Source organism: Eucyclogobius newberryi, unplaced genomic scaffold (assembly GCF_026437365.1).
Source record: "Eucyclogobius newberryi isolate DKJ021-1_F unplaced genomic scaffold, fEucNew1.0.hap1 SCAF_18, whole genome shotgun sequence".
Classification (NCBI taxonomy): domain Eukaryota; kingdom Metazoa; phylum Chordata; class Actinopteri; order Gobiiformes; family Gobiidae; genus Eucyclogobius; species Eucyclogobius newberryi.
The window spans coordinates 12,836,963-12,850,661 of record NW_027315812.1 but is presented as its reverse complement, the minus strand read 5'-3'; the positions used below and the strand labels follow the sequence as shown (position 1 = coordinate 12,850,661).

At 40.0% G+C, this 13,699-nt stretch overlaps 2 protein-coding genes across 4 annotated transcripts in view; both read left to right on the top strand.

Annotated features, from left to right (window-relative positions):
* Nucleotides 1-5,384, top strand: part of arhgap29a (Rho GTPase activating protein 29a) — a 50,331-nt gene extending 44,947 nt beyond the window's left edge. For both annotated transcript variants that reach the window (XM_072450559.1, XM_072450560.1), the window contains 4 exons: nt 338-573; nt 1,258-1,561; nt 2,543-2,651; nt 3,258-5,384. In XM_072450559.1, the coding sequence (XP_072306660.1) occupies nt 338-573; nt 1,258-1,561; nt 2,543-2,651; nt 3,258-4,102 (1,494 nt within the window). In that variant the 3' untranslated portion in view covers nt 4,103-5,384. The remainder of the gene's footprint in view (nt 1-337; nt 574-1,257; nt 1,562-2,542; nt 2,652-3,257) is intronic.
* A 721-nt stretch (nt 5,385-6,105) lies between these two features.
* Nucleotides 6,106-13,699, top strand: part of LOC140364429 (retinal-specific phospholipid-transporting ATPase ABCA4-like) — a 55,086-nt gene continuing 47,492 nt past the window's right edge. For both annotated transcript variants that reach the window (XM_072450558.1, XM_072450557.1), the window contains exons 1-6: nt 6,106-6,246; nt 8,568-8,682; nt 9,337-9,430; nt 9,550-9,691; nt 9,979-10,118; nt 13,136-13,263. In XM_072450558.1, coding sequence (XP_072306659.1) covers nt 8,617-8,682; nt 9,337-9,430; nt 9,550-9,691; nt 9,979-10,118; nt 13,136-13,263 — 570 coding nt within the window. In that variant the 5' untranslated portion in view covers nt 6,106-6,246; nt 8,568-8,616. The remainder of the gene's footprint in view (nt 6,247-8,567; nt 8,683-9,336; nt 9,431-9,549; nt 9,692-9,978; nt 10,119-13,135; nt 13,264-13,699) is intronic.

Sequence of the window (13,699 nt, the reverse complement as noted above, 5' to 3'; positions counted from 1 at the left end):
TCCACTTCGCCTGGTGATGGATATGTTTGTGTTCATGGAGATAGAGATCATTTTAAGGATTATTCTGTGAAACATTCCAGGCAAAGCAATAACATAAAACATCATTGAATCATTATATCAGCCTGTTAATGACTTTTTTTGGCTGCTTAACTTGTTTGAGGGCCTAAAATCACCCAGATGCCTTTACTTACATTACATTTGTGTATTTTTAGTGGCTCCTCACAGCCTCCAACTAATATCACATCTCTTTATCTTGTCTATTTACTCTGTTTTGGTACTCCACGTTTATTAGTATGCACTCCTTTGCTTATTTGCTCACGTATAATCTCCTCCGCAGCTTCCGGAGCCGCTCATCCTGTTCCGCTACTACAACGACTTCATCGGTTTGGCCAAAGAAAGCCAGAGAATCATCGTGGAGGAGCTGGAGGCGTTCAGGCTCAGTCCGGCGCCCGTGTCCCCGACCCAAGTCAGCGTGGAGCTCAACAGGGTCCTCTTCAAGATAAAAGACCTCCTGAGACAGCTGCCTCCCACGCACTACAAGACACTGCAGTTTTTGATCGAGCATTTGCACCGGTGAGCCAAGTTTATCCGATACGGGAAGAATCCATGCTATATTGATATTCTGAAGTGGCGATACTGCTAGTTAATGCTCCTTGTTTGAAAAAAAATGTAGGTGAATTGAGACGAAATATGTCCAAACATTATGGAAACAGGAACAAATCATTTCTGCCATGATTTTTTTTATTTTTTCTAGTGCTAATACTATGTTTCACAATCAAATGTCCCATAAAAATATCAATTATTACCTGTATGTTCCACAGTATGGTATTAAACCTGTCCACAGAGCATTAATTCCATTACTGATGATTTTGCTGCTCAAAAATCATCTTCAAAAATCATCTGCTTCTTATTGTGAGCGGTGTAGCCTCGCCTCTCCACAGAGCTAACCTGTAGCATGGCGTCACCTGCTTATCTCCATGGTGATGAGGTTTAATGCTGTGCGGTGGGACGTTCCTGGCAAAGCAATAACATCCACAACGTTTCATTGTAGAGCGTAATTCTGACACAGAACAAGAAAGATGCATTAAAAAAATTAAATAACGGTTGTAAAATAAATGTTATGCCGACCTAGTTAAGGCATGGCAACAAACAAACACACACACACACACACACACACACACACACACACACACTACTGGTCTGATGGAAGAAATGAGAATCTTTAGTCTGATTATAATTGCTTCTTTCGTCTTCCAGCGTCACAGAGCAATCGGAGGAAAACAAAATGACCGCCAGCAACCTCGGGATCATCTTTGGCCCGACGCTGATCAAACCCCGGCAGGCGGACGCGGAGGTGTCCCTGTCGTCCCTGGTGGATTACCCCTACCAGGCCCTGATAGTGGAGCTCCTCATTCGCCACTATCAGATGATCTTCGACACCCCGCTCAGTCCCCTGGGCAGCAGCTCGCCCGTGGAGATAAAGGGACGCTCCAGGCTCACCGCGAGGGAGAAGGAGCAGCAGCTGAGCAGGCATTCCAAGTCTATGGGGGACATCAAGGAGGTGAGGCGTTCGGGACGTTTGCGTGGACGTGGAGGGATTCTGAAATTGGAGAATGCAGTTTGAATTGGCGAAAAACGCGTATATACTTTTTTTTAATTGAATGAACAAATTACAAACAAACCGGGTACAAATACACAGACAATAATAAAAAATTATAACAATAAATAATAATGTTTTTTCAGTCTTTAGCAAAACATTACATACATAAATCTTTTTCTGCAATTAAAAATCTACAAATCTCTCTCCTTTGTCAAATCCAAAAATGCTACTAAACTGATCTCATTTCTGGATGATTTGGATGTCTAAAGTATTGTCCTGTACGTTTATATTGAGATGACATATGCCCCGTTTTTATTTAGTTTTATTCTATTTTGATGTTTACTGTGATTGAACACATATATTTTATTCTCATTTTTATGCATACAGAAGATAGGAATTGGAATTGACATAAAAACATCAATAAATAGTTAATAGATAATGAGGCCAAAGAGATATTCAATTGTAAAGATTGTTACAGAATGTTACACTTCTTTCTCCTCCTTTTTGGGAACAAATAACATTGTAATGGAGCACAAGGTAACAAGAATTGCATGAACGCACTCAATTGAACTAAAGATTGGTTACTTTGTTCAGTTGATGAATGAGAGGATTAAAGTTATGTTCTGGCATTCAAGTAACAAAAGTGAATTAAATTAGATTAATATTGTTTGAGAAGCAATTTTAGCTTGTCTGTTCATTGTTGACTAATTCATTACAATTATTTGCAATACAAACTCTGATATAGTTTATATGCTTTTCCATGCCAAATCTCCTAAATCAACACATCGGGATTTGCATTCTGGTTAAATAGTGTCAATATTGATATGAACATCTACTGAAGCTTTGAATGACAATATTTAGTGTAGAACATTTAGCATGACCATGTTTTCTTGTACGTTATAGTGTTATTAACCAAACGCATTGTTGTTCGTTTATCCACAGCAAAGCTCTAAGGTCTACAAGAGGCATTCCTCCATCATCCCGTCTTCACACCTCCTGGCTGAAGTTCAAGAGCGCATGCCGAGCCTCGACGGGAGCGACTTCGAACCCGGTGCGTGCCAGCAGTTTTTTTTCAAATAACGTACTCAAATCATCTAGCGTAACTGACGTGGTTCAACCGAGGGCCCGTAACTCTTATTTAAGTTCATATGGCGCATAAAAGTGAGGTGATAATGTGGATGTTACAATCTTATTGTTTATATATTGTGTACCAAGAAATGTGAATGTCAAGCACATGCAAGTTATAGCAAATTAAACCCTCGTCACTGTTACCTTTTTTTGCGTGTCCACTGTGAATAGTTATATAAAAGGTCAAAATTCAGATCTACTTGCTAAAAGAAAAACGTAAATGGCAGAACAACTGGAAAATTGAAACTGAATTAGATTAGCATACGGAGCGGAATGGCTAAACGCTGAATTCAAAACAACAAAATTTGAGAAATGATGTCTGATGTTTTCAGGTTTTATGTCGGGAACTTCAATATAACAAACTCAATAAAGTTAAATCATGGATAAGCAGATGTACAGATGATGTTTTGTGTTGACCAAATGTTATTTTCTGTCAATGGCATCAAAGTAACCCAAGAATGACTAAAACCGAATGTTGTTTAGTTCAGTTATAATGTCTAAACGTCTTTATTTTTTCGTCTTTTCACAGCCGATGACGTGGATTCCTTCAACGGCGCCCTGTCGTCCAGTGTCCCCGACGTCCCCAAAACCCCCGGACTCTCCCGCTCCAGCCACGTCACCGTCACGAGGGTCCAGCTCCGCCACCAGCGCCACAAGCTCTCCTCCGCCATTTTGGCCCGCCCCGTCAGCATGCCCCCCGAGCGGATGCAGGCGGACGAGCCCCCGGAGGACCGCGCGGCGTGCAGCCAGTCCATCGAGGAAGTGGACGAAACCGAGACGATGCACGCGCGGGGTTACCGCAGGACGTTTATCGACACGCAGACGCTGAGGAGAACGTGGGACAAACAGTACAAACACCACGAGGTCTCGACTAGAACTGTTAAAATGGCGGCGACGGAAAGCGCGCGCAGGAACGAGCAGGACCCCGCGCAGACGGTCAGCATCGTTTTCCCGAGCAGGCCGTATTCGATCGCGGTGCGGCCCAATCAGAGTTTAAAAAGGGAGGACATTTTTATTAAAGGCAGCCCCGTTTCCGGTGGATTCAGGGCGCCAAGGACTTTACAGCCTCCGCCGGGAACTTTTTACAAGCCTCCGTCGGGGAACAGAGTGTTGCAGAAGTTTAACTCGACGAACAGTGCGGAGGACGAAGACGAGGACGACGATGAGGAGGAGGAAGAGTTAGGTTTGGAGATTGAAGTGTCGGTGGATGAGCCCGTGGAGGAGGAGGACAATGAGGTGGACCAAGCGGCCTCTTCGGAGTCGCTCAGTCCAAGTCCAGAGGAGCTCGGGCCGAACCAGGCCAAGCCGGCGTATCCAAGACTCCGGACAAGAAGGTTACAGGAAGTAGAGCACAGAGAAGCGCATTTTGTGTGATCGTGAAATGGACTATATGGACGGTTTGAGAATGTGCCGTTTTGCCCGTGCAGTTGAAATACAGTCAAACTCATATTTTTGCCATTTTATAGCGACAAAACGTTGGAAAAGGTGGTCAATCTGAACTGTGGATTTGGATTTTTCAGATTACAATGATTAGATTATTTTTAGCTTCATTGATTAAATGCAAGAAATCGATTGTTTAAATCATTTAATTAGTAAGTAAGAGGTTTTATAATTCAGAGAGAGCAGGAATGAATTTAAATGTATATCATTGTAGGTAAACTCTATGACGTTCTTGCGGCAGCTCCTTTGCTTTGTCAACTCATCAATTAATCAAAAGAACAATCAACAGACTAATCGATTACCAAAGTCTTTTATTGCTGCCCTAAATCGAAGTACAGTTTTCCACCTTTTAAAACATTTTCGTTGTTTTTTCTCTATTTTGACTTCCTTCTTTTAAAGTTCTATACATCCACATCAGTATTTATCAGAGGCATTGAATTATACATACTTTATTCTAGATCAAACCAATTTATGACAGAGGTTTTTTGGCAATTCATGAGCAGTGGATAATAAAAGATTTACTCCAACTTTATTTGCAAAAGCGCACGGTAAAGGCCGGATAAACTGCGGTCATTGTGTTACGTGTAAATACTGTATCATTGGTGACCGAAGACGAGATGCACTTATTAAGCTGATGTTTTAACACTATTCATTTCATTACCAATCATTTGTTACATTACACTCTGGCACACTGTCGGAATATTTATAATCCTCTTTTTTTAATGACCTGTGCAATTATTTTTTTATTTTATCAATATTTTGTATAAAGCCTCACTCGTGTTTTTTTGTGGAATTTTGTTTATATACCAAAAAGTATGCTTGAATAATCCAAGTAGTGCAAGTAGCTAAAACGCTGTAAAATATAATGACATGTTGGATGCACTTACCTGCCATACTTTCACGCCAGTATTTTTAACTGTTACACTTGGGTTACAACAAATCATTTTCATAATAACATGTGTTAAATTAGTTTAGGCATGATTTTCTTTCATTGTTTTGTTAAATTGTTGTACTTGCAAGTCAGCTAAAACCGAACAAGCCTTTTAAGACTGCCAGTGGCCTTCATCTCTGCAATGTCTGTCTCATTTTTACACATTTGTAGCCAAAGTTATTTTTTACCTTTTTCAACACTAGTTTTATGGCCTGAATCTTACAGATCTTTGTAAGTAATATCAAATCATTTGTTTTTAATGTTGTTGATTTTTTTTTCTTTTTTTTTTAAAGAAAAGAAAAGAAAGGTTTGGCCGAATATTAAAATGTTCTATGTAAAAACAGGTACATGAAAATATACACCCTTTTGTAACTTATTAAAAAATGGCTTTGACTAATTCTGGCCGAAAATGTGTCCTTTTATTTACTTTTATTTTATTATATAGAAATACAAAGTGCAGTATAGACAGAGTGGTTGCCAATAACTTTAATCTTTAATCTGTTAGAGATGTATTTCCTTTTATTTAATTTTTATATATACTGTATATAACATTTATATTTACACTTAATATTAATAGCATTGAACACCAGTATTGTCCTCATTTACATTCAAATATAAACCAACCATAGTACATATAGTACACATATTATTACAGTAGTCTATTAAAGGTGCACAGTGTAACTTTTGTCTGTCACCTGCATGTTTCCATGGAGATTGCTTTGCCTGGAATGTTCCACAGTGTAGCTTTAAACATATATTAAAAGTATTCCTTCAATTACTAATGTTTTTTTATTACTTTTCCCTGTGGCCATGAAATATTAGCAATTAAATGACAATAGTTTTTTTTAAAATGAATACGTTCTACCAGTTATTAGTCCTTTGTATCCCGTACTGTTCACATATTTCTGCCACGATTATAATACGCAGTACTACAGTAACAGAGGGAGGGTTGGTTAGGTCACGTATGTGGATGAGAGGTGTTAGGAGACTGCCAGCACTGTGAAAGGAGATTAAATCAATCTGCTTAACTATTCACAAGGTCTGCCTCATTAACGGGCCGTGTTAGCAAACTCCACTACCACCACCAACATGAGCACGTCTGCTGGGCGGAATACACTGGAAACTGGGTTGTATTTGTTACTCTGAGGTGAGCTAGATTAGTTTATGGCTGTAACATGTTTTTGAAATGCTGTTGTGTTAGTTTGCGTCACAATTGGCCTGTTGAACTGAGTGACAAATGAGCTAATCATGCAAATAGCCCTCATGTGTACTGTTGGCTAACGTGGAAAACCATCTGTTACCGTGGAAATCTGCCATATGTGTTGCTGGTGTGGTAAACGTGCATAATAGAGATACTTTAGACAAAAAGTTAACAAAAAAAGCCGTAGAACAATCTGATAAATGAACCACTGAATTTAGTAATTTGCGTCATTAAAATCACCATTGGTTTAATATTTGGCTAACTGTTATAAATGCTATGATGTGTGATGTCACAATTCATGGAGACCATTGAAACCATTCGCATATTTCTAAATGCAGTAAAAACTAAATTCAAAATATTATTTAAAAAAATCTGGATCTACGGAGCCCCGCAAGTGACATCAGCGAAATTATATTATATTTTCACAGATATTTTTTTTTTCATATATTTTTTTCCGTTTTTTTAACTTGATTTTAAAAATAAAAAAAAAGGATCCGTAGACCTCTGATTTTAGAAAAACTAAATGTTTTGACTCATCCAAGAATCCAAGAATCCAAGAGTCGTTCTCAGTCTGGGAACTCATGTTTTATATCAGTAAGCCCCGCCCACCGGGATAAAGGGAGTTTTTGGTTTCACTTGAGACTGCTCTTCTTTCTTTGCTAACAGCCCTGTAATGGGCTATCCACATCCTATTGCAACCTGACTTTTTATGACAGTTCATATGATGTCATGTCCCTTTTCACCTGCATCCCAACCTCTGAGGCAGTAGCAGTGGTTAGGACGAGACTGCAGGAAGACACCACCTCACAGGAAAGGACTAAACTGTCACCTGAACACATCTGCAAACTACTAGACATGTGTCTTTACACCACATACTTTCAATTCCGGAGACATTTTTAAAGACAGATTCACGGCAGTGCAATGGGCTCTCCCGTCTCGCCCATAGTGGCCAAGCTGGGAGTGATCAGAACATTACAACACAGAGTCCAAGAGGTGCCCACCAGCTCAGAGGGCGAGAGGTGCCCACCAGCTCAGAGGGCGAGAGGTGCCCACCAGCTCAGAGGGCGAGAGGTGCCCACCAGCTCAGAGGGCGAGAGGTGCCCACCAGCTCAGAGGGCGAGAGGTGCCCACCAGCTCAGAGGGCGAGAGGTGCCCACCAGCTCAGAGGGCGAGAGGTGCCCACCAGCTCAGAGGGCGAGAGGTGCCCACCAGCTCAGAGGGCGAGAGGTGCCCACCAGCTCAGAGGGCGAGAGGTGCCCACCAGCTCAGAGGGCGAGAGGTGCCCACCAGCTCAGAGGGCGAGAGGTGCCCACCAGCTCAGAGGGCGAGAGGTGCCCACCAGCTCAGAGGGCGAGAGGAAAGAGGAAAAACACCTTCGGAATGCTGGCCTCTTAACAAAGTGAGGAGAGCCACAAAGCAGGATAAAAGGGAAACAGAAACAAGAAGGAAGGAAGTTTCTATCCCTTATGTTGGAAAAACTGATGATTTTTAGGCAACATGAAATTCCTGTTTATTTTAAACCAGGCAACACTTTCTAAGTCAGGTTACAATAAGATGTAGATCGCCCATTACAGGGCTGTTAGCAAACAAACAAGAGCAGTCTTAAGTTAAACCAAAAACTCCCTTTATCTGGAGGTTACTTACCCACTTACACAGAGAAGGATATAACATCTTTATAGTTCCCAGACTCGATTTGCAAATTGAGAATGACTCTTGGATGAGAGTCAAAACATTTGTTTTTCTAAAAAAAGAGTCCAGATGATTCAGCAGATTTTCTTCTACAATGGAACGCTGCTGAACGAATGTGGGATTACACCGATTAAATTCAAAATAGTTAACGGCTAAGATAGCAAGCCACGTGGAGATTATTGAGCTCATTAGGCAAGTGCTGCTTGCTGTATTTGGAGAATTGTAACCTACTTTTAAACTGGAAGTCTCTTGTGTTCATTGATGCTCTGACAAGTTTAATGTTGCATGTACGAGGTTTTGTTAATGTTATGTAACATAGAGAGTTACTGACTACCCAGGATGAACAGGTTTTCAAAATTAAAAACGGGAACAAACCCGGGTAAATAGGGATGTCTGGTCACCCTTTTGGTGATCAAAAATAGCCCTTTTGATGTCAAGAAATGTGTTCATTGATTGATGGATTCATACCATCCTTGCCATGTACATTGAGGCTATTATGGTAATGAATGGCATAACCACAATTTTGCCAGTGCAATCTGTTTTATAGTAGTGTGTATGACTGAGTTTTGAATAATTAGGTAGTTTCCTGGTGGATGTCAGCCCCTGTGGGGGTGAAGAGGAGCAGCCATGGGGGCAGGAGGGCAGCTCAGGCTCCTGCTGTGGAAGAACTGGACCGTCCGCAAGAGACAGAGGGTAAACTATATTATATCATTGCCTTTTAAGTCAAAGCACATCATCATCATCATCATCATCATCATCATCATCATCATCATCACTGAGATGACCCAGCTTCTTGACTATCAGTCGATCAATGGACACTACATAAGCTTACATATTTTCATTAGATCCATAAAGGATTTGCTCATGCACTTCCTGTTGCGTGTCCTTAAAGGTGTAATATGTAACTGTTCCAGAGGAGGGTCTGCTATTCTCCAGAGTATTGCTTTGCCTGGGATGCTCCACAGTATGGCATTAAATGTATCTTACATTTATTCAGGTACAGAATTTTTATTAAAAAAAAAATGCATGCTAAATGTGAGCGGGTGTCGCCTCTCCACAGAACTAACTTGTAACTTGGCCTGGTGGCATCACCTGTTTGGCTAAGCCTGGTTATAATTATAAATAGATTGTCACTATATGTCAATTGTATTTATTCATATGGTGGAGGCCCTCTTTTTTCTGCCTACACTGACTTTTTCAAATCTACTGGAGCCTTTTAATTAATTAACTAACTGAATAAATCGACATCTATTGAGACAAGCAGATGACCAATCCCCCATTTGAAAAGATACATAGTCCACCTTTAAGTTGATGCACATTTTGATTATATATTTAATTTTGATGCAGGGGCGGTTCTTGATGGAGCTCATGTGGCCTGTGCTTCTGTTTATGGGACTAGTGTGGCTCAGAAGAGTGAATCCCCTTTACCGTCAACATGAATGTAAGTAATCAAGCATTAAAGGATCAGGTAAAGCAGTGCATTGTCCTGTGTGACCCTTTGCAAATGGGCTGATGAATGCTTCTGGTGAGCCTGCACTGATAGCGTGTCCTGTACTTTAGGCCACTTCCCAAACAAAGCCATGCCCTCCGCGGGGGTCCTGCCGTGGATCCAGGGAATCTTCTGCAACGCCAACAACCCGTGTTTCCAGTTCCCCACTCGCGGAGAGTCGCACGGCCTCGTGTCCAACTACAACAACTCCATGTAAACACCCCATTGTGCTCGTGCGCTTCATCCAGGACACAAAAGTAGAAATTCACTGTGTGTTTCAATGTAGAAAAGTGCAAAAAAGACATGGTCATAACAACTTTTACAAAACTAGTGCTAGAACTAATCCAGAACTTTCAATTGTTTATTTTTGTGGGTTTAGGCATCTGTATTCTAGTTTTATACCTGATTGAGTTCAAATTTTGCCCTGGTCTAGTCTTGGAATGCCACTTACTTTATAATAGGGGTCACTTCTCTGAATGTGTGGTCTGGTTTCCCCTCAGTCTGGCCCGGTTGTACTCGGACGCCCAGGAGCTGCTGCTCACGGATCCAGAGTTCCAGCAGCTCGGGCAGCTCTGGAGGGAACTCAACGCCATGAGCAACTTCATGGACACTCTGCGCACACATCCAGAACAAGCCACAGGTCAGTTATTCGACGACAACAACGACAACAACAACAACAAAATACCACTTTTATACATGGCATTTGGCCCCTGTCTAGATTTAGTTTGGCTTGTGAAAGTAGTTTGGATATTTTTCTGATTGTTTATAGGCATCTTTTTTAATATTTTATAATAACTGTACTTTTGTTAGCCTTAATAAAACTTCAAAAAATACTCAATTCATAATTACTTTTATTAATTATGATTCATGGAGTTAGTCACAGCTTAATTATACCGTAACCTTAACTCCTTAACCCCTTAATTAAGCAGTGACTAAGCCTTAATAATGTTTAAGTATTTGTTCATACATAAGATCTAACTATAAAGTGATATTTATTTGTTTTAGGTCTATATCATTATATGTAGGGGGAGGCTAGTGTATGTATTTTGTTGACAAATTAAATATATTTTACATTTTACAACATATCTACACACCTTTTCAAAATCTACACGTTGTAGTTATGTCTTACTCTGGCCTATATATATATTTTTGTTTTGTTTTAATTTTGCAGAGAAATTATGTAGGACTCTAAACTAAAAGCAGTTACTTTGTGTACTGCAACTTGCTTCTTCTTACTTCTACTTCTACTTTTCAAACACACGTCTTCTAAATGTTGCTCTGTGTCTCATGAGCACATGTCCCGGTCTGTGTCGTCCCGTCCCGTCCCGTCTGTGTGTCTGTCCAGTGTAACAGGATTACTGTGCTTCACCTGCTTTAAAGAAGGCTCGTTGTACACTAAGCTCCTTACTTTTGCCACCGCTGCGTTGTTTATTTAGCGGTACGACGGTTCACACGGCCCGTAACCCTGGACTTCTCCCCAGGCAAAATATAGAAACATTATCTTTATTTGCATTGACAGATGTTTCCCTGATGGTGAAATAAATACCGAGGCACACATTCTTTAGTTCTTTGTGAAGAAAAATCTCACAAAAATGTCTTTCAGTTTTAAATTCCGGCACATTAACAATACAGACTTTTAATCATTGCCTTTGAACACAAAACTAGTCATATTTTCTCCTTCAAAGTCCGAACATTGCTCCAGACCACACGATTTTACTGACATTAAGAAACTATTCCATCTTAAGCTCCGTTTTAAATTTGATTAAGTTTTAATGAACTCATCGTCATAATTGCCTGTATTATGAATTAAAAAGAAGACAGAGCAAGTTATCACAGAGCTAATTATTGTTGTCACTGTGAAAGACAACACATTCATCTGCTTATCTTTTACTATTTAGATATTTTATGCTGATTGAAAGTACTCGTAAATAAGACAGTTCACTTAAATTAGCTTTGGATAAACTGAAAATAATTCAAAATAAACAGATCAACAGTCAACTTTTTATACACTTTCTTTCTACTATACAATGCTATTTAAGATTAGCTAAATAAACAGCGGTGTTGCATTGTTTAGTCATTTCAGCACATCATGTTTTTTGAAGTCGATGTTTAAGTCTTGCAGCTGCAGGAAGGATAGACTTCTGCAGTTTATAACATCTTCACAGATCTCCAGCTTTTTCCTTTCAGTTTCCTGTCGTCGTTTTTCCAGTGCTTCTATTGTCTGTCCATTGCTTTGTTGTTGCCATTGGAGAGAAACCGTGTAACGCTGCTTTCCAGGTCTTGCGCCTGGATCGATGCCACAGAAGCACTTTGTCTGGCAGTGCAAACCTTCATGCTCAGACCTGCCAGGGGAAACTATGACGCATTTCAACAAACCAAGCTGTTATTACCGGTTTAAGTCCTTAATACTGCTGGTTTCATAACTGTAACAAAGCGCGTGTCATTCATGTGGTCATCTTCTTCATCTTCATCTTCGTCTTCATCATCTTCTTCTTCATCATCTTCATCATCATCTTCATCCTCTTCATCATATTCTTCATCATCCTCTTCATCATATTCTTCATCATCATCTTCTTCTTCTTCTTCTTCTTCTTCTTCTTCTTCTTCATCATCTTCATCTTCATCATCTTCTTCTTCTTCATCTTCATCATCCTATTCATCCTCTTCATCATCTTCTTCATCATCTTCATCATCCTATTCATCCTCTTCATCATCTTCTTCATCATCTTCATCTTCATCATCTTCATCATCATCTTCATCCTCTTCATCATATTCTTCATCATCCTCTTCATCATATTCTTCATCATCATCTTCTTCTTCTTCTTCTTCTTCTTCTTCTTCATCATCTTCATCTTCATCATCTTCTTCTTCTTCTTCTTCTTCATCTTCATCATCCTATTCATCCTCTTCATCATCTTCTTCATCATCTTCATCATCCTATTCATCCTCTTCATCATCTTCTTCATCATCTTCATCTTCTTCTTCTTCATCTTCATCATATTCTTCATCATCATCTTCATCATCCTCTTCATCATCTTCATCATATTCTTCTTCATCATCTTCATCTTCTTCTTCTTCATCTTCATCATATTCTTCATATTCTTCATCTTCTTCTTCATCATATTCATCCTCTTCATCCTCTTCATCATATTCTTCTTCTTCTTCTTCAGCAATAAATCAATAGCACAATGCGTTTCGGTTCTAATACCTTATAATGTGTCAAAGAGGTTAATTATTCGACAATCTACGACTCACATGTTATTATTTAAGCCTAATACGACATAAAAATTTGAACAAATTCCCTATGGAGCCAACAAAAGGCGATACAAACATTGTAAATTGAACGGTAAATCAGGATATAACAGAAGGAACAAGTCAGTCCCTCAAAGCAGAGTGGCACAATCACTGGTAGTTGTGATACTCAACGCACTTTACAACGTATTACTCATTTACTGCGCACTGATGGTCGTAAATTATATACAATTTGTGGTGCTTAAAAGTCACATTTTAAGTCTTTCCGAGCAGAGATCAAACCGCCCGCCTCGTTGTGGTTGTGTCGTGGTCGGGTAAAAGGGAATCATCAAATCATCCGTGTTTTATCTGTCGATTTCCACAAAACGACGGTGATGAATTTGAAAACGTTGCTCTGTTGCGCAGGCGGCGGAGTGAAGGTGGAGCACATACTGAAAGATGACGAGATGTTGACGTCGTTTCTGTTGAGAGACATCCCTCTGACACAGACTGTAGTGAACCATCTGGTCACGGCGGAGATCAGGCCTGAGCAGGTACACTCAAACCATCCATCCACAAAGAGCCAAAGAACGGCAATGTACAACACACACAAGACGCTCTGTTCACTGTGTTCAAAATGATGTGTAATGAGATGTAATTAGTAAAAACCTTAGGCTATTATTGGATTTATTGAGAGTATTTTCCGGACTGCAAGTTGCATCTTTTTTCATAGTTTTGGCCGGGTTTTATACTCCAGAGTGACTGATATGTGATATTATACATTATTTTCACACACACAACCGCATTTCACATGTTGATTATTTTTACACTGACAACCACAAGAGGGCGCTCTAGGCTCTAAGCGATGCAGAAGAAGAATCTGCACTTCCTCTACCTCTGGAGTTTGTGGAGTTGTTTAGAAGTGACACAGAGGAAGAAGAATTCAATGGATTTAGTGATTTGGGGTAAAACTGATGCTTTGGTAAACTT